The 21,054-nt window shown below is 34.9% G+C and overlaps 1 protein-coding gene across 3 annotated transcripts in view; it reads right to left on the bottom strand.

The window, feature by feature from the left end:
- Window positions 1-21,054, bottom strand: part of LOC114127484 (rho GTPase-activating protein 20-like) — a 221,578-nt gene that overhangs the window by 96,281 nt on the left and 104,243 nt on the right. Inside the window, exon 1 of one of the 3 annotated variants that reach the window (XM_050210730.1) lies at window positions 16,992-17,910. The exons of the other annotated variants lie outside the window; for them this stretch is intronic. Coding sequence (XP_050066687.1) covers window positions 16,992-17,399 — 408 coding nt within the window. The 5' untranslated portion in view covers window positions 17,400-17,910. Of the gene's footprint in view, window positions 1-16,991; window positions 17,911-21,054 lie in introns of those variants that run through there. 3 annotated transcript variants of the gene reach the window in all.

Genomic DNA, 21,054 nt, shown 5'->3' with positions numbered 1-21,054 from the left:
TGTTTCAAGTTTGTGGAATTGTGAACGGGGCGTGGTACTGATTTAGTGTGGTATATTATTAACAATATTTATATTATCTTTAATTTCATTGAAAATCGTATACGAAAATATATATTTACATCTGCTCAACGTTAACATATATACACACTATATTATTATATTTTATTAGTAGGCACCTACAAGTGTCTTCACTCTCGCGTAAGCGGAACAATAATAATATATAACATATAATAGCTAGGTACCATACCATATAATAGTGTTCAAATGATTCGAATTCGCGGTCGCGGCTTGCAAACGATTTTTTTTTCAAACAATACGCCCCAGACAAGGATAAATTACTTACAAATTAGCTATTATTTTTTTAATACTCGTTAATAAGGTTGTAAAATATGTTGTCCTTAAAAAAAAATTACACACACACACACATACGAGCACTTTCTTATAATTTAATATGAATCTATGAATTAAAAACCGGTTTACGAACGTATTACATTTAACGTTTTATATTATTTTGCGGCATTGTCTTGCGGCGGACCCAATGCCAAACATTCAAATTATCTTTTCGCCAATTTGATAAAAAAAAAAAAAGAAAAATGATAATAAAAAGAAAAATATTAAGACCGTCTATCGTACGGCGCAGTTATTTAATCGAGTGTAGTTTATATAGAGTGTAGGCATACTATATGTAGAACGCAAGGCGACACAACACTAAAGCAGCGGGTGGAGAACAGCGCACGATATAATAATTGGAAAAAATGAAATAATAACAATTATATTATAATTGGATAAACGATAATATTCCGAGAACACTGCTGCAACTTTATAATACAGTATTTATTATTGCATTTAAATGTCGAGGTCGACTGCGGATAGTATATCCATGCCAAGGATAATATATTTAAAAAATTTTATAAAGTTTTCCGAGCACTGTATATAATGTATATTACTGTACAATCGTTATTATCCACGTTGGCGCGCACAGAAGCCAAATAAAAACGCACACGACTATTATAAACAACGCGGTACGTATGATAATAACTAAATACACCACACGTCGACGATGTGTCAATATCGATATATATAGTGATTCCACGCGCGTGTGTATCCCTATTTTTGAAATTTTCAAAAGTTCTAGAAGGACATATTGTAAGTCTACAAAAGATCTCGAGAACTTAATAATATACGGTCTTTAAGGATAATCGAAAATTCAAAAAATCAGATTTTGAATAACTATATAATGGAGAAAAAAATGAAGGCAAACATGGTTGGAAAATCGTCCTGTATTTTAGACTTCATACAATGATAATAGAAGGTATAACGTACACGCAGAGTATAGATGAATAATATTATAATAGTAATAATAAACGGGCTTCGGCAATACCTATACGGATTTATGATAAATTATCACAATAATATAATATAATCGTAATAATTGTTATTATAATGTATAATATATTTATCAACAATAACGATACACAACGATCGATATTGTTAGCGGTCATCGGCCGTTTATCCTATCCTATTATATACTTAGTACTTACTGCAGTTAACATATACACGGGTAAGTACAATCCACATGATATTATAATATTATTATTGTGTGTACGTGTACGTATACATACTATACATATACTTATATATATTATGATTATTATATTATACGAGAATACGCACGCGTACCTCTGTATCGCCATTGACAATAAATCGTGTGGGTGAGGTATTTGTATCGGATCGTTTACGCGCATATAATACTATAGGTACTATATAGTATTCTATAAGGACTCTGGTGTGGTAAAGTGCGGCGAGCACGATTTTTTTTTTTTAAGTCTAATCCGTCGTCTCCGCTCCACTCCTCCGCAGATCAAGGTAGGGACATAGGGGTGGGGTGGGGGTGCTTGCGCGGACAATATAATTGTCTACGATCGTAGCCATTCATTAATAACCTACAACAATCGTAATAAATGACATGCGCGGCCACGGCGGCATGTTATTATACATAAATATATGTACATACACTATGCAGATGGATAGCTGGAGATATGATAATGGGTAACAATAATAATATTATAATATAAGTCGTATATATATGTATACATAAATATACTGTGTATAGTGTATACAGAATTTACTATGTAGGTAGGTATGTAACCGATGTATACTGAGCACATTCTCCGTACACTCGACGACGAGACTGTAGCGTACGATAAGTCACGTCGCGGTGATAGACAACCGCCTCGGAGGTTTAATCGTCGCGCGTTACATTAAACTATATTATAAAAATATAATTATCGTAACAATCATGTCGCCAACGAAGTTTCGATGATGATACTTAAAGGGTCAGTGATCATCAGCAACAAGTTGTAGAGAGATGGGGGGGGGGGTGAAAATCTTAATTAGAGTTAAAAACACCTGTTCCGAATATTATATTCAAACATAATATTTTACAAAGGTGGTCGTCTGGTAAGTAAAATTTTTTAAAATGATTTGGTATTGACGTCGGCTTAACTAAAACGACAAAACATATGAATTTAATAATAGGTGTATAATATATTATATAAGAAATACGAATGCTATGTACATTTTAGTTACATTTAATAAATTATGTAATACATTATTCATTGACAAGATACCTTAGGAAATATTGTCCTGTTTCGTTAGATCAAACGAAAATCCCTCCCCAAAAATGTATGATTGATTTGTGTAAGACTTGTTTATGATGATATGTATTACGTGTATACTGTACATGCACGAGACACAAATAAAAGAAACCACAGCGACCTCTTACGCCAGTCGCATAGGAGATTTTGACATGTACAATATTGTTAGTCATTAAGCTTATACCAGTGAATTGTCGTTAAACTTGACACGATTATCGATGATTTAAATTTTATTCTGCGTATGATTATACTCTGAGATGTTATTTTAGTTTAAAGTAGCGAGCTTGAATGGGTGAATAACTATATCGTAACTTTTGTAGGAAGGAAAGGGTCGATTAATCGTTTTATTTAAACGAATGCGATCGTCCAGGACAGATCTTTGGTAAATACATTATACAAAGTGATTCTCCGAGCACGTTAATCTCCATTATTTCTGTATTAATAATGCATTTATTCAAATTAAAAATACTAATAAGCTTATACTATTAATTAATAATTACTAAAATTTTCCAATCCTAGTTAGGTTAGATATTAACCTATTTTATTAAATTTAATCACAATATATTATTTATTCGTGTTAGTAAAGCATTTTCATGAGTTTTATACAAAGCGTGCGTAATCGTACCGGCGCGTATTACGTATAGAACTAAATATTCATATAATATAGTATAATATCAATGATCCTCAACTCCCGCCGTCACCACTACCGCTTATTAAAAACGCGACACCACTATCACTGTCACTATATACATGTGTACAGAAAAGAGACGGCGGCGACGAAAACAAGTTTTATCGGATATGTTATAAACTCATATGCGTACGTGTGTTTTAATATATATATATATATTTTTTACAAGTCCAACACACACGCACACGCGTATTTGAAACCGCCATAATACACGCCAATATATTATAGATACCGAGCAAAATATAATACGAGCGTTGCTACCATAATATAATATAAAATATACTCTCACTCCAGTGGTGGCGTTTTGGAATATCGCGCAACGAGGACTTTCACGCGCGAGTTACCGCCGACAGTTTTTTTCTGTACAAATTACTTAATTAACCGAACCACGCACACAACGCGTACATTATAAGCTGCGCGTTATATCTGTATATAGGTAAACATAAAGTATTTGCGCGGAACGATTAAAGTGGACGATACTCGCTGTAGTTGGGGTAGCCCAAATCAGTTAGACAGGTGGCGAGTTGAAGTGAGTGTTAATATAGGTCTGAACGAGATTATAGTGAGTATAGTGACCCGAATCTCTCATGCAAGCATGCATTTATTGTTAATTGTGGAAGAGCGGAAGCATTTACGCGAGATGTGTGTAATATATATATACGCGTATGCATTATATTCAGATATTATTACTATAGATGTATAAAACACGTGATACGTCTAAAATATCATAAGTGGTCAGTGTTGCAGCGATGCATCGCAGGTATATTATATGCAATATGTGCCTACTATAAACAACAGATAAAACTCTTTTGACACGAACAGGCTGCCGCGGAGAGAAAGTGACATTTAACGCGATAATTATAGATAAATACACATGTGAGTGTGTGCGTGTGTATAGGTATAGTGTAAAACCACAGGTAAGTCCTTTTTCGAAATTTCGAGAAATGCGCGCAGGCCGTGTACAGTGGCAACTACTACAGTAGAGATCAGTAGACTTTCAGACGACTCGCCCGCGTTTTCCTTTATTGCACATGTCGTCTGAAGCGGTTTATGACGATGACTCGAATGACAAGTATACACACACACACACACACACGTTTAAATTACAGGCTATACACAGATCACCACAACCATCATAATATTATAACGTGCAGCAGACGACCGCATCATGTGTATATAATATATAATTATATAGGAAAACTATATGTATAGGAAAAAATCCAAACTATCTATATGAAATCCGCTATCGACGAGGGCGTTTTAAGTATTCTTCAAATACATGTTATCGAATTTCTCTTGATCATAGTTTTATTATATTTTATTACGAGTTTAAAAAAAATACATTATGATTTCTCGGAGTATACAGTAATTGAATTTCGAATTATCAGAAATAAAAATATAATAGAAAAAATTCTAGGAAATATATATTTCTGAATGTTTGTAGCATTGTACAATTTTATTCCACGAATTACAACTCTATAAATAATATACTTACTAATTTTATAGGTACTTAAATACGACCACGGTTTTCAACATCCAGTTCTCGCAATTAATTATAAGATAAATACGCCGGGGTGTTTACGGCCGAAAAAATAATAGTGAGGGGAAATTGAGCACGCTTGGTAAACTAGTCCTGTTTAATACGTTTTACAGCAAACGCAACGAGAGGAGAGCCCGTAAAATATAGCAACATGTTAAATTATTGCCGAAAAATATATCGATGAGTGTAATAGTAATATAACTGTTATTTTATAGTGAAATATCGTGAAAAATGCGATTGGTTCTGTTTGGCAGAGACGACAAAGTGAAAAAAATATTAATACAGTGGATGGCAGGTGCAACGTGTATTTTTTTTATGATTATGAAGTCAATAGTTTTTTGGCGCGTGTTATATAATAAGGAATATAATATATTATAATATGGTCGTATATTTTGATAGTATATAATATAATATAGTAGTAGGTATATACCAACTATACATAGCGGTTAATTAGATTTCTGGTTATTATAGTCATTGTTGTACACATAGGTCACCTCTCACGACATCTCCGATCACCGAACTACCAAAGAGCGACTATTTCGAGACAGAGGAAAATATTAAGGAAAAAAACCAACGAAAAATAAATTTATATACCCGTCAATCATAGGAAAATATCACGTAGCCACGAAGATATCGCGTATTATATGACGTGTGATGTGTGTGCAACAATACTGAAAGAATATATTGCTACTGACCTTGAGCTCGCGCGTAAGCGTGTTCATTGTCGTCGACAGGTAAATTAATAAGTTATAAATAATAACGTTATTATTAACTATATAATATCGATCACAAAAATACACGTTCCACTGCTGTTTTTAATTGATTTCTTTTTATATATACCTACATACATATATAAGTATACAACATAATATTATTGTGTTTTGGGTGGACGACTAAAAGCTTTATTATTGAGTTTTCTCGCCTGCAGCACTCGGATAGACGATGGGTACCGAAAAGGCGACGACGCGACCGACGCGTCCATACACGTGTGCGCAGCATCTACACTTTCACTGAACAGACCGTCTACGCGCGCTCTTCCCGGGCCGCCGGCCAAACGTGAAAATGAGACACGGAGAACGCGTGTGTGCGAGTGAAAGAGAGAGAGAGAGAGATGTTTATTAAAAAAAAAAAGGCCTTAAAATTTCGCATAGCTATCGATCGCTCTCTACCGCGCGTGATTTGTCCGACCGATAAACGGTTTTTTTCTCTTCTTCCGATACAGTGCATTATACTCGTACTACATGTGCAGCACACACGATTTCCAAAGAGTTGTATTATGTAAAACCATTTCCGTTATCAATATTGGCGTGCAGATAATGAAATTCGATAAACACAATGTCGTTCTGCTCTTCTCGTCTTACAAGCGCCCAAGACCATCACGACAAGTGAGTGCAATATATTATACATAGGTATACAGTAGTGCAGTACACAGTGTTACAATATTACAGTACACACGGCAATTCCGAAAAGGGATAAAGAATTATTTTGTTAAGTAGGTACATTTTTAACTGTTACAGCTATAGACAGGGAGTTTATGTGTATATAACGTTGCAATATAACGAAGGATATAATATAGTCTGTGTGACGTGCTTCTCTCGAATTTAAAATACGTAACGCCAATTACTATGATAATAATTATACATGTAAACGACGTTGTTTATATATATATCTACTGTATCCATTTGTTTTGAAGATGTAGTGCAAGTTATTGTTAACCCAGTAAATGATTGCTTTATAATATTATGAATTATTCAGGTTTGAGATAAAATTATTTGTCAACTCCAAGAAAACACACCAATATATTTGCAGCAAGCATAACTGCACGCACTCGTATATAATTATACAGAGAGATTCATCAAGAATATTCACCCACTTTTTTTTCTAATAATGCTACTGTTATATTATTTATATTTAAATAAACTTAAAAACTATATTTTCAAATTCTTGAGATTTTTTGTACATACCACTAAAAGAATGTCTTATGGGGGTACAAACTGCTTTTTTTTTGTTTTTTTTTAATGATAACTACCCTTTTCTAAATAAAAATTAATAACTACAAAATGTAATGTGCCTTATTTAAATTTACTAAATAATTTACAGTAAAAAAAAAGTTCTCATTTAAAAAAATTAAAAGTTTGTATCACCACAGGAGTACAGGACACTCCTTAAGTAGTACAAAAAATCTCAATAGTTTGAAAATATGGGCTTAAAGAATATTTAAAATATCAAACAATTAAAATTAGAATAGATTCATAATTAAAGGGAAAAATGGGGGTGAGCAAATTAGATGAATCACTCTGTATATATCTAAATAAATTACGTGTTATAAGCTATAGCTTTGATCGGACCGAGCTCAGACCTCATTCAAGGGCAAATTTCAATTGTCGGACAAGATACGTCGTCCAAGTAAAATATATATACACATATACACATACTTATATTGGTTGTGACTGGAAAAGGGAAGGGGACTCGGGTCGAAACTATAATTGTGTTTTATACAAGCCCAATGACTGCAGCGACTGTGGCATCAGCATACCTACCAGATGTTTGCTGGAAATCGAAAGTAAAACGCACATAATATTACAGTATGCTATATTATACATATACACTAATTGATGTTTATATACGACAACGATATACGCATGTGCAATAGTATTTAAATACACGTGTTCCGGTCATGGTGGGTAGTCTGTCCGTTTAGAACATGATAATATACACTGTATATACATATTATAATATATCAATTTACGATAACCGATTAGAACTTTGATGCATTAAAATCATTATTTTAATATGTGAATATAAGTGCGTAAGATTATATAGTAGGTATATAATATATAAATATACAATGTCATATATTATTATAACGAGATATTTTTTCTACATAATCTTTATTGTCTTTATTACCAAAACAGTTTACGAGCATTGTTCTGCACACTTTAAAAGGTACACTAAATATGCCATGTCCTCTAAACAGTCTAAACGGACGATCCCCATTAACACAAAAAAAAAAAGAACGTGCTAAAGGACGGTATTAAAAGATTTAACCACCGTCTGTACAATGTGTGTTTCGATAACACTGCAGCTCGCAGAGACACAGCTGGACTAGAGCGGTTTTTTTTATAGGTACTAGCACTAAGATTTCCAGACAGCATAGTAAATATACATATTATGTACCACACACACACTCACACTTATATACTCTGAGAGCGTTTCCTTTCGTTTCCGGTTCGGTGAAATAAAAACCACTCGGACAGACGATTATTATTATATTGAAGAAACAGCCGCCGAACACGTCACACTTCCAACGCGGCCGGCGACATCGGTTTCGAAAAACCTGTTGTGCGCGCTGCACTTGTAATCGACGACCAAATTAAATATATACATGAAAATCGGTTCCCAAGTAATACTTAAGTTTATTTTTTTCTCGTATACGATAATCGTTTAATTGGAAACTGTGGCCGTCATTTGCAATGTATATAATATATATATTATATAGCAACCGAGCGCAATACGTCGGTTAGCAGCATATAATAAAATATAAATACACGAACCTACGTTGTATTACACATAAATTTGTTATTAAAAACAGCAGCTATACGATGATATAGATGGACGATACGGTGTTTCCCACGATTCATTTTGTCAAGAAAAAATTTTAAAAAAACTTGACTCACTCAACTGCGTATTAAATTTTTATGCAGTGACGTTTTGAATTATATTTCGTAAAGGAATATCGTATACATTTAGGTACGATATTATATTGTTTATGATGTAATACTATATAATAATATATATATATATATATACATACATGGGTAAACCAACGCTACGTTAATCAATTTTGAAATTCCACCCATAAATCAGCGACGACGTATATTATAATAATATAATATTGATCGTGTTTTGTATTCTCGGAGTATAAGGGTTTAGTTTGTTTTCAGTGTTTACTGTTTCTCCCTCACCCTTAAGGCTAGATGTATTTCATCTCGTCCTCACACTTTCTGAACGCGATATCAATCCAAATCGACGTATAGTAATTATTTCAATAGAATTATATAATATATTATACACCCGCGCCCGGGGGCACTGATTCCTACGAGCGCGCATGTATGTAAAATAATATTATATAAATGTACAACTAGTAGTAGGTAGACAGTATTAATATATTATACATATACGGCCTACTGCAGCTCAACAGTGAGCTCGTGTACGAGGAATACCACAGCATATAATATTACGACGACCTAGGCGGATATTTTCGGAGCGTATTTCATGTGCACACAATAATTATACGCATCATCATCATCGCCACACCTTGTTCATGCCCATACGTTCATATATATATATATATATGAATTATATACCATAATACATATACATAGAATAATACAAATCTTGAACTCTTGAACATCCCTTACGGAGGAGAAGCGCACGAAACTCGTTTTTCTACGTTTTACATGTAATATTATTATAGTGCAAGTATTGCGTTACATCGCGGGTCTGCCGGTCGAGAAGGGTAAAGAGGACGTACTTATAACGCAAAACCAAGTAAAAAAAAACCTCGCCAGTAATCGAAAGATAAGCATATAATATACAAAAAGAAATTGTACACAAAAGACTTTAATGTTATTATATTTTATTGTGTGCCCAGCTGGTGTACCTATCGAAAATCTGTCCAAGCGCACATATGACAGAAAAATCACACGAGAACGTCGAAATAATATATTTGTCATAATTTGTTTTTCTGTGCAATCATATCCCATCGATCACCGATGCAGCCAAAACTCTGACGCGCCGGATCCTATGGTAATAATAACAATTGTGCACTTTTGCATAATACATACAACGAAAATAATTAATGTTTTCCCATGATCTGTGCCGAGGTATAATATAATATTATGTATGTACTATATTATAGTATATTATTCGCTCGCGGTTCTCACGCCGATTAGAACGCCGCGCATACTCGTACATATTTAAATGGTCGCGCTTCAAACGATCGCCTATTATATATTATATATTCTATAAGACGAGTATTCCGTAGACGAATTTAGGTTTAGACTGACGATAATAATCCTTGCTCGTGTCGGCCAAGTGTTTTTATGTACACAATACACAGTGTGTGCATATTAAAAAGCGATTTCTATACAGATCGTATATTATATATGTATATGCATAAAGTAAACGACACACATAATAGTACATGATATATTGTATTTTTTAATACAATGATAATGACGAAATACCGAATTACGAAACTGTATTCATACACGACAATGTGCGAGTATTGTACATTCGTTTTGCGACCATCACGAACGGGCGGATACGCAGCAACACGAGATGGGCACCGATGTTACCTGAAGCCTATTTACAGCCTATACCAACTTTCGTTGCGTAAAGTGTAATCTATCGAATTGGTTACAAAGTCTATCCACCTTTAATTAGTTTACCCGAGTAAGTTTTACGAAAAATATGATATACTCTACAATGCAAGAATGATGTTAACAATTTAATTTACAGATGATCTTTTTAATCGATAATTAATAACAAATCATTTCATATGGTTTACGATTTATAGTCTACATCACTGTGATGTTGAATTCTCAATTCTCATCATAGTATACTTCGTGTAAACGAATGTAAGTTTTGAAGATTTGTTGGAGTAATAGACAACATTTAGACTATTTAGTCGTACAAAGTGAGCAGTATACTATCTGTACATTTATATATATACATATGGGTTATATTTGGAGATACAATTCGCATAACATGTACGTGTCTATAAATGTAATTGATGACTCATTAGTCGTTGCACATCAACAAGATTTTTTGCGAGGGATTCGGACGTGTAGGAGTTTCTGTGGGATTTTGATAGCACCTTCACGATCATCCGGGCGAATCGGAACGCCGGTGAAGAGTATAGTGCATAAGCGAATTCGTTATCACATTCCTATTTCCTGCTGGCGTGCGGCGTGTTGCCGAACACAACCGCCAGCCGGTCTGATATACCAGCGTGACGCTGTAGCGAGACCAGCGGTGATAACGCCCCAGGCACACGGAGTATAGTTGTAAAATCGCTACTGATCGACCACGACTCTGATGAAACGGACACGAAGTCGGAAACAATCGCCGCCACCACGGTTAAACACGCAATATTCGATTAGTCGCACGTAAAAAATAAGCATTTCAACGATATCGCGGACGCGTGGTACGCGGAATATTAACTTCAGGCATTATATAGTTATACATTTATCTATATATAGGGTAATAAATAATATTATTTTAAGTACTTTTTGTTAAACGCACACAGGAGCGGGTGACACTGTACGCCCATATAATATATTAACGTTCATTTCAAAATTCGTCGACTACGGTGTTAACCTACATATTAATATTATCATCAGAATACGCGCGTTTCGGTAGTGTTCACTGTTCACAGGTCACGTGTGAGCAATATTCTTCTAGAAACACGCAGCGGCGCCCAAAGCACGCGCATTTCTCGGACACGTCCTAATAACAGTGTTATAGTGTACAGCAATGTAGGTACATACAGGGTGATTGGGTGATTCACTAAGCATGCTCACCCCGTATTTTTTATTTAATAATAAGCTTTCTGATATTTGGAATTTTTAAATACATTCAAAGACAATATTTTCAAATTCTTGAGATTTTTCGTATTTTTTAATGAACGTCCTGTGACCATACAAACTTCTGTTTTTCGAATTATAACCCTAATTTTTTATTGTCAATCATTTAGTAGGTAATTGAATAAAAAAAAAAAACAGAAGTTTGTGTTTGTGGATACAAATCAAGTACAGAACACTTCGTAAGTGGAACAAAAAATCTCAAGAATTAGAAAATATAACTTAAAAGTATATTATTTAAAAATTTGATTTTCAAAAGGTTTGGAATTATTGAAGGAAAAAGAGGCTGAGCATGATAGTTGAATCACCCTGTACATATATACTTACACAAAAGTACAATGCATAATATGGGTATTATACTATTATGATATGTAGCACGCATATACGCACTACAGTGATGTTTACAGCCGCGGCAAGTCCTATAAAACTGCGGTATTTGCAAGTATAAGAGCACACACACCTATGTATGTGTGTTATGTACGCGTACATAATATTAATATTGTGTAAACGACGACGATGACACACGTGAAACACAATGACGGGATGGCCGTCGTCCTGGCCCGGTCCTTAAAATAATGCGCGACGGAAACGATATTTATACATTATATATTGTACGCGTTTTTGTCGGGCCACACCTAGTCCGCGTGCGCGGAGTGGCTTTTTCGCCGTTATATTAGTATTACTATATAATATAATATATTATATTCGTATGTAGTACATTATAATATGCACGCACTGCCGAGCGTTATTATTACGACGACTTAAAACACGTATACAATATGCGGAGTGTACATTTTAGGACCTGCAGGGAGACGCGACGACGGTTCGATCCTCGCGTATTATGTGTATACACCGGCGAATAGCAAATTGTGTAGTTCGTCGTGTCCGATTGACCCGTTTGTGGACCAGAATTTAACGCGTGTGGGCGTCCGGAACGGGTTAAATCGCAAAAGTCGCATAGTCGAATCGTTACAGTTTTTATAATGTCGTACGACGTATATACAGCACACACGTCATGGCCACACTATATCCATATGTATAAATTCATCTGCAGATAGGCGAATTCCGACGACGGCGGAGGCGCGTCGTGAACATAAAATAACACATGCCGCTGCCGATGTGTACAGATAAGATGATATCGTTCGGGTTTTTTTTTTAATTTTCATCTTTTATCCACGTAAAAACATGTCGGCACGCTACATAATATATAAACAGTGTGATTACCTATAAAATGTACCTACTCACATGTATTATTGTTTTTATATAAAAAAAAAATAATAATTTCAAACACATGCGTTAGTGGTTTGGATAAACATCAACATTTCTTTAAAATCGACTTTGAGCAGATGAATAAATTAATTAGATAATATTATTATCGTCGGTTCATCTGATTCCGAAAAAAAATTATTTTATTCCAATTCTAATAATCGACGATACAGTATCGAAGTATCAATGTTAATATTTTGCGAATCGTTTTAAACTTCCAAGTATCTAAGAAATACTTGATTGAATGTGCAGTTTAGTTTGAAGAAGAGCGTATGGTATTATTATCATACTTTCACGAATCGCTTTACTATACTTATACATTCAATTGTTACAATACACTCACAAACTAAAGCTAAACGTGTTTAAAAACCAAAATTTCAAGTTATATGCCCGCTCGCTCATTTATACGTAGACGGAAGAAGAAAAATAAGCTAACCGTGAAAACAAAACGCAGTATCAAATGTAGGTACTATAAAATATTATATACCTACATGCAATAGGGATTTACTTATTAGTTATTTTATATTATATACTACTATAGGTTTAACGTGTTACGTATGATCAGAAAGTTATCTTTTGTTTTTATAAAAAAATACGCGTTTATCATCGAGCAAAGAATGTGAAGGCGGCGATATGCTATTGTTTTATATATTTTTTTTTATTAAGGTTTCACTTTTTTTTTTGCCAAAATATGAAAATATTGAAAACGCGACATAATATTATATATAATAATAATAATATCATTATATGAGGGATATTTTATAGTGGCTGGCATAGTATAATAATATTATAGTCTGGCCAAAAAAGAAAAAAACCAACCGAATACTCTTAATTAAACACGTGCACATTCGCAGTGGAGTTACAAAACCAGGACGTGCCGTGCAGCCGCGAGAAGTTTCGAAAACCGGAAATTCCGATTTTTTCTCCGCCGGCCATTGCGGTTGTATCGTCATCGTTGATCCTAAAATGTGTTATTAAAACTCCCTTATAAACGTTTTCGCTTTTTTTCATAGTAAGTACCATGACCACCACGAAAGTAAAGGCGATGCGTATGTAAAATCATAATCTTAAACAATAAAACTTATAAGATAAAAGTTATACGACTTAAAGTGAACAAATTGTAATAAATACGAAATAATAATTTATTTTATACTTTTCGCTGTACGGTTAAGCAGTCTGCGAGTAATTAAAACAAATGACCTTGCAATGGTCTTATTTTATGCGAATCGTTGAAAAATATTTTCTGTAAACCATAAAATTATACGATGTGTATATATTTCATAAGAAGTCACTCTGTTGCTCCAAAGTCCAAGGTCTATTATTTCCGTCTCTCACTTGTACGGAACAAACAATAAATTGCATGAATGTTGCAAGTTATTGAAAAATGATTTTATAGAAGTAGAAACCACCATAAAAATATATTAGTTAATAGTTATTTACAAATTGTATTTATAAATATTAAAATAAATTTTGTTCTTACAGATTTAAACTAAGATAACTTTTCAAATAAGTGCTACTAACTATAGAAATTTAAAGTAATAAAAATTACCCTAAAAAATACAATTTTCATTCGTTTTTATAACATAATGAGTTTTAGCTCTATAAAATCACTTTCCAATCATTTACGACTTATATCTGTGAACTTGTTTTTGCTATATTCTACATAAAATAAGAGTAAGAGAAAGAGATAATAACAACTCGTATGTCCTCATGATGTGTCCACTTGAAGTTTACATTTATAAATTTATTACACATATGTAATAAACTTCGATTTTCCTATATTCACTAGTCATATAAGTATTTATCTACAGTATAATATATCATAGTAATTAAAATATGCTCATGATATTCAGCTAATCTAGTCGATACGTTATTCTTAATTTTCGGTCATCCGTTTACATTCAAGTTATGTCTGGTCGTTTATCTTTACATTTATTATTTTTACGTTTTACGTACCTAAAGTACCTACATTCAATTTCGAGAGTGGCACTGTTCAAACATTATTAAGGGCACTTATAGGTTTATTATTGTTTTAAACGTAGCCTCAGTACTATAAACAATCAGCTTATGAAGGAGGGAGGTACCTTATTAAGCAATATAACATATTTACGACGGCGTGGCAGTAATAAAATTCGATATCACCGCTGATTTAAGGGTACGACGACGTGGGTCGTTTGTGCATGTACATTGTACACTGCGAATACGTCTTTGGGCGGCAATAGTGCAGCGACAAACATGTAGTCGTTGCCAACAAACTGCTGCAGCGGCAACTATATAGTAGTATATACATATATTTATTTTATATGGCGTTCGACGACCTTTCTCAGGAGATAACACGCGAAATACGTAAGTTTGAGACGCGCGTGTTATCATTATACGGTATTTTGCTCTTTTTTTATTAATATTTTTTTTATCGTCAATGATACACACGACAATCTGGCATATAGGTATGTATATATATATATATATATATATATTATATATATTATTGGTACAATAATATTTTTAACACCCGACCAATTACCTCGGGCGCGGTATCGGGTAGATGGAATGTCATATTATTTTTTTTCCACCGTTTCGAAACACACTCTTATAGTTACAGTGAGTGTGTGTGAGTGTAAACTGTATACTGTACGCTGCATAAAGCAATACGACGACCAAAGATACAGCAGCAGCAGCAACGACGACTACGCGATTGACTATACAGAAACAACGCGCGGCAGACAAATTACGTCTTCGTCTATATAAAATACAAGTCGTACGTGTGTGCGTATGCGTGTGTTTTTTCTTACTGCTTCACGTAAAAAAAAAAAAATAAATAAAAAATCAACTTCTCTCTACCTGACGCGCGAGCTCATATACAATATTATGTTTCCCTAGTCCGTCGCGGTCGTTCGGGGTACCTTTGTTTCCCGCGCGTAAAACGATAATAATAATACGAGTAATAACAAAAAAAAAATCCATTCCCACCGATCGCACGTACATAATAATATGTGTACTTATTACTAGTAACTGGAAAACAAACGATATCCTAACGAGTGATGAAGTGCTACATTATCTATATATGATACCATGGCCGTTACTGACGAAGGGTCTCTTCGCATACGACACAGGAAAATGTTCACAAAAGCAACAACGTGCACAATGCACATAATAATGTTACGTCATCACAACTTTATTCCTATTGTTCTATATTATACATATTATTACATACTACCTATCATCAATATAGATATAAAAAAATAACAATATTATGATATATATTATAACTGCTGTAGGATAGTGGACATTGCAGACTGCAGTATAAAAATCCATAGCTGATTGGTGGTAGATTTTTGTATTAGATACATAATATTAGTATATTACCCATACAAAAACTAGATGATTTCTACGATTGATGCAGTCAAACGATAGATCGTCGTATTGCGTTACATGCTAACACCATGGTTGTCATCTGATTTTCGTGCTAAAAGTCAGTGTTTATGTCGTTCGGATCCGCGCTATAAACACGCACATATTCCACGAAAACGGGTATATTCGTTACACTTTCAAAATACGTATACGCCATCACAGCGGTGGTTGGGACGAAATGTAAAAAAAAATATATTATCCGCATAATAATATCTGTATCGCTGAATCTCTAGCGCACGCATTTTAGTCAATTATAGCTTTCGTTTCGTTTACCAGTGCCCAGTAGGCATTTATGTTACGTATAGAATAGTAGTTATAGTGGTACAGTGGAGGCAGTCTGTAAACAACGCACCGCGGGTTCTCCTACCTACCTATAGGCTATAAGGTGTATAAGACGCAATTATTGAAAACCGCACGTGGAACGGTGACGACAACGTTAAAAATTGATAATGTGCCCGTCTTACGTAATGTACCGCGCGTGATAAATAGATGAATCGAAATTGACTATCTCATTGTCTGTACCTACAATGTTCTATTATAATACGTATTATACATAATTATTACACGCGTATATGCCGGAAATAAAGGCTGGCGATATGCGCAATCGAGGGTTGTTTTCGGTTAAAACTTAGGACACTCTGTCGCAACGAACGAGAAAGATCAACGGCAACACGGCGATAGTTACACTGTTGATATCATATATAGTAAATTACAAGTGAATTTCGTAAAAATAATATATCGAATAGTAATCTATCTCGAACGTAATAAGCTACTAAACGAACCTGTCTTAGACCGTCCAGCCTTCCCATGGATTTGGACCCTTGGTGATAGTTGCTGATCACGGGAGCAGCCACCGGGGCGGATATGTCCAACCGGGCCGTGGACTTTGATTTGATCAACAGCAGGTGTTTCCTGCTGCGGTTCTTTTTCGCCGAAGACGGCGAAGGACTTCCGACGTTCTGCTGCTGCAACTGGTGTTGCAGCGTCAGACCGCGGTGATAGCCGACGGTAGCCGATGACGTTCCTGAGCAACAGGCGTCTTCGGGCTCGGACTGCACGTCCCTGTACTCGTCCTTGAGACTGCGCCTGTGCGCTGGACTCTTGTACTTGCGCCGAGACATCTTCGGCGAGGTCACCGGCGACGTGGTCGGCGAGAACGTCTGAAAGCGATTGATGATGGAGCCGAACATCGCTGGAGGCACGGCACATCAAACCCGGTCCGGAAAAAGCAACGACTGTATTATCACAGTCTTAACGCGAGTACGAACGTCTATCGCACGCACGCGAGCATCGCACACCTCAGAGTCGGTTATCGTATGTACCTCTAGAAAATGTAAGTTATTCGCGTGGTCTGTGTTTAACGCACTAACACGTATTACAAATGGCACCACGACACTGGAGATAAAAAATCGACACTGGACGCGTACGACGGTGGCGGTATCGAAGAATAAAAAATTAATTATAGATTTCTGTTTAATACATCACACACGCTAGAAAAACGGGCTGCCGAAGAGACGGTAGACGCGCGCACGCGAACACACACTCACAACGGGCGAGAAAGAATTATAATAATAATACGATTATTATTGTAATACGGTGGCGGCGAAAACTCGACGAAAACAATAATAAAACATCGGAACGACCGGCGACAACGAACGTCCTCACGCAACCAGTTCGCGGCAACACACTGATCCGGCTGCCCAGACAAACCATTAAAAATCCCGAAGCCGCGTAGCTGCTCGTCGCCGCCGCTGAGCCGTCGGCTGCGTTCGTATGTGTGTGTGTGTGTGTGTGTGTGTGTGTGTGTGTTTGCGTGTTGTGCGTGCCTCTCACCCGCTCCGGCCCGCCCCGTCGATTGACGGCGGCGGCGGCCTCCCCTCTCCGACCGCCACCACGCCGACCGTCGTTATAATATATTATATAGGAGGCACGCACACGGTTCACCGGCGCCCGGGAATTTCCGATGAGCTCTCCGTCGCCGCAGCAGCCGCCGATCAACCCCTTTGGCCCTGGACCGCGCACCTCCCCAAGGTCGCCCCAGGTAACGCTTGACCTCCCCTCCACGAACTCTACAAACGGACTCGGAAGATATAATACTGTGCTTGAGTATTGTTGGTATATATAATATATGATTTGTTTTATATTATTATTATTATTATGTTTTATACACTTCTATATTAAATCTATATACAGTATGTGCGTACGTATCGTATACATAATAATTATAATAAATTTGTATGCCCCGAGGCGAAAGCCACACCGGCAACGGAATAATAAACACGTTTTTATAAATTGTGATATTATATTATATTATATTGTATCGCGTGCTCGAGTTCGCGAGCACTTGTCGCCGTCGGATGATGAACATATTATTTATTTATTTTTTTAAGCCCGGATTAAAATTCGCGCACGTTTTCGATGCAGCAGTTTGCAGTATATTTGATATCTATACCTAAATATACTATTCTTTCTCCGCGTGTATTGTACGCACACATCGCACACAATACTATAATAATATAACATACGATATATATACGCACGTTGACGACGGCGGGTCAATGACATTCTTTAAAAAAAAAATAATTTCTTCGACCACGGTAATACTGCGGTTCGATCAGATTTCTGAGAAGTAAAAATTTATCGATTCGGGTAAACCCAGACACTCATTATCATCACGCGCAAACGCAACAGCCACGAGCTCTTTCGTCGTGCGTAAAGCCGAGTAGGTATTATAGCTCTAGAATATGTCTGAATATATGAGACTATATATTAATTGTATAAGTGTATTATTATGACGTATAAGTTTGTAATACCTGGCGAAATTGATCGAATTGCCGAATTCCAAAACACGGAACTGCAATAATTATTCCGATCAATTCAATCACACTTCATTCCTTCAATTTATTTTGTAATTAAACGACCAATAATTGTGATCTGTGGCCGGAACAACATTATTGCATTTATTAACACATTTATTGTTATGCGGTGTCTATTATCTTCCGTGAACAAGCTGCGCGCAGTTACCTATAACTATATTTCAATACGCATTGTAATAGGTTCATTAACCAACCGCGATTCAATTAAAACCTACTACAAACTAAAAGCCCATTACGATGGTTTGCAACCATTTTAATAGACTATAATATTATTATCTCGATTGCGGTCGTTAAACGAACCACTTGTAGTTTTGTACATAATACATATAATAATATTGTACGCTAGTATATAGGTGGAAGTGTGGTAAGTAGTAAGTATACTACAAGATTATTGTGATGACAGTGCAAAACGACCACGTGGAAAATATGTACAACTTGTATGAGCATAAGCATGACTGCATGAGATACAACCTTCCTGACGCGATACACTATGTGCCGATAAAGAATAATTTTATTTAAATGAACCGTAATCGGCATGATCATGATGACAAATTATTAACGAGGCCACAAGGGCGTTGTTTTAATAAGACCTACATTTCATACATGTTATATGCATTACTGCGATACAATTAGGTCCGCGAAATTATCGGAGAAATTTCGAGTACTTTGATTTCCACTATATAATATAACTATGTATCAATACCTAATAATATGTGTAATAATATGTATACTATAATAGTGCAGCGTAATTGATTTTTAACTGTACGACTTTTAGAATCAATATTTTACGAATACAAAGCCAAACGGGTTTAAGCCCATTTCCTTAGGTACATATATCTACGCTAATTACACACAACAGGTTTAAGCTCACCAAGTATTACTAAATTGAAAAATTCGCTATCCTGTATAGAGAAATATAACATCAATTTTAAAAATCGAACTGTTGAAAATCACTTATTCAGTATTCAGTATTGCCTAGTTACTATATTGTTGATACTTAGTTACTAGTGGAAATTAATGCTTCAATTTTTTCACTAGCTTCAAAGAACCAATTTGACGGAAGTTCATTATCCAGATTATCCATATTATGCGTTATGTATTAAATATTGTTGTTAGTAACATAATGATTTTTGTATGGAGGATATAATATTTTATTAAAATTTATTTAAAATGCATAAAAACAATCCTATAACAATGCACTTCCACACATATTATATATCGTTTCATATAAACGGATTATATTTACAAATATATTTGTAAAACCAATGTAGCAATGTTGATTATTAATAAGTATAATGCATTTTTGTTATTGTTATTTTCTTAAGTATGAATGTATTTAAATAAATATTATGTATAATATTATATATTATTATTATATTATTTATTTATGTACTTAAAATTTATTTAAAGTATTAAATTTGATATATTATATTCATGATGTCTTATAAGTTTTGAATCAGATATTGAATGTATAATAAGAAACCTTGAGGATTTTTAATTTTTTAAAATGAATAATTAATCTGTTGTTCGTCGAGAGCAATGTGGACATACGCTACTTTATTAATGTACGTATCTTTATAAATATGTGTACAATATACATATTAATCAGTCACCATAATAAATCAACAAGCTGTCAAATTATCATATTGATCCGCTGTCAATGTAATAATAATAATATAAAATAATAAATAATCAAATACCTATAGTACTTATATCCTATAATCTATATATAATCTTATATAGGTATCTACTACATCGTCCGTAAATGATCTTTATTTATTGACTCCGACATGTATATTAATTTACCATGTAATATATTGTGTACGGTCGTGTTGATTGTTTTCGCGAAAAATTGCATAATCCTTGTCGTGTGGATAATGTTTCCTAATTAATTCGTTTTGATATCATAATATGTGTTGGAACGAGAAGAAATTTACAAGAACGCACGCGACACGCCCAAGGTGGTTGT

This window comes from Aphis gossypii, chromosome 1 (assembly GCF_020184175.1).
Source record: "Aphis gossypii isolate Hap1 chromosome 1, ASM2018417v2, whole genome shotgun sequence".
Taxonomy (NCBI): domain Eukaryota; kingdom Metazoa; phylum Arthropoda; class Insecta; order Hemiptera; family Aphididae; genus Aphis; species Aphis gossypii.
Note: the sequence above shows the minus strand (reverse complement) of the source record. Positions and strands in the feature narration are given on the sequence as shown.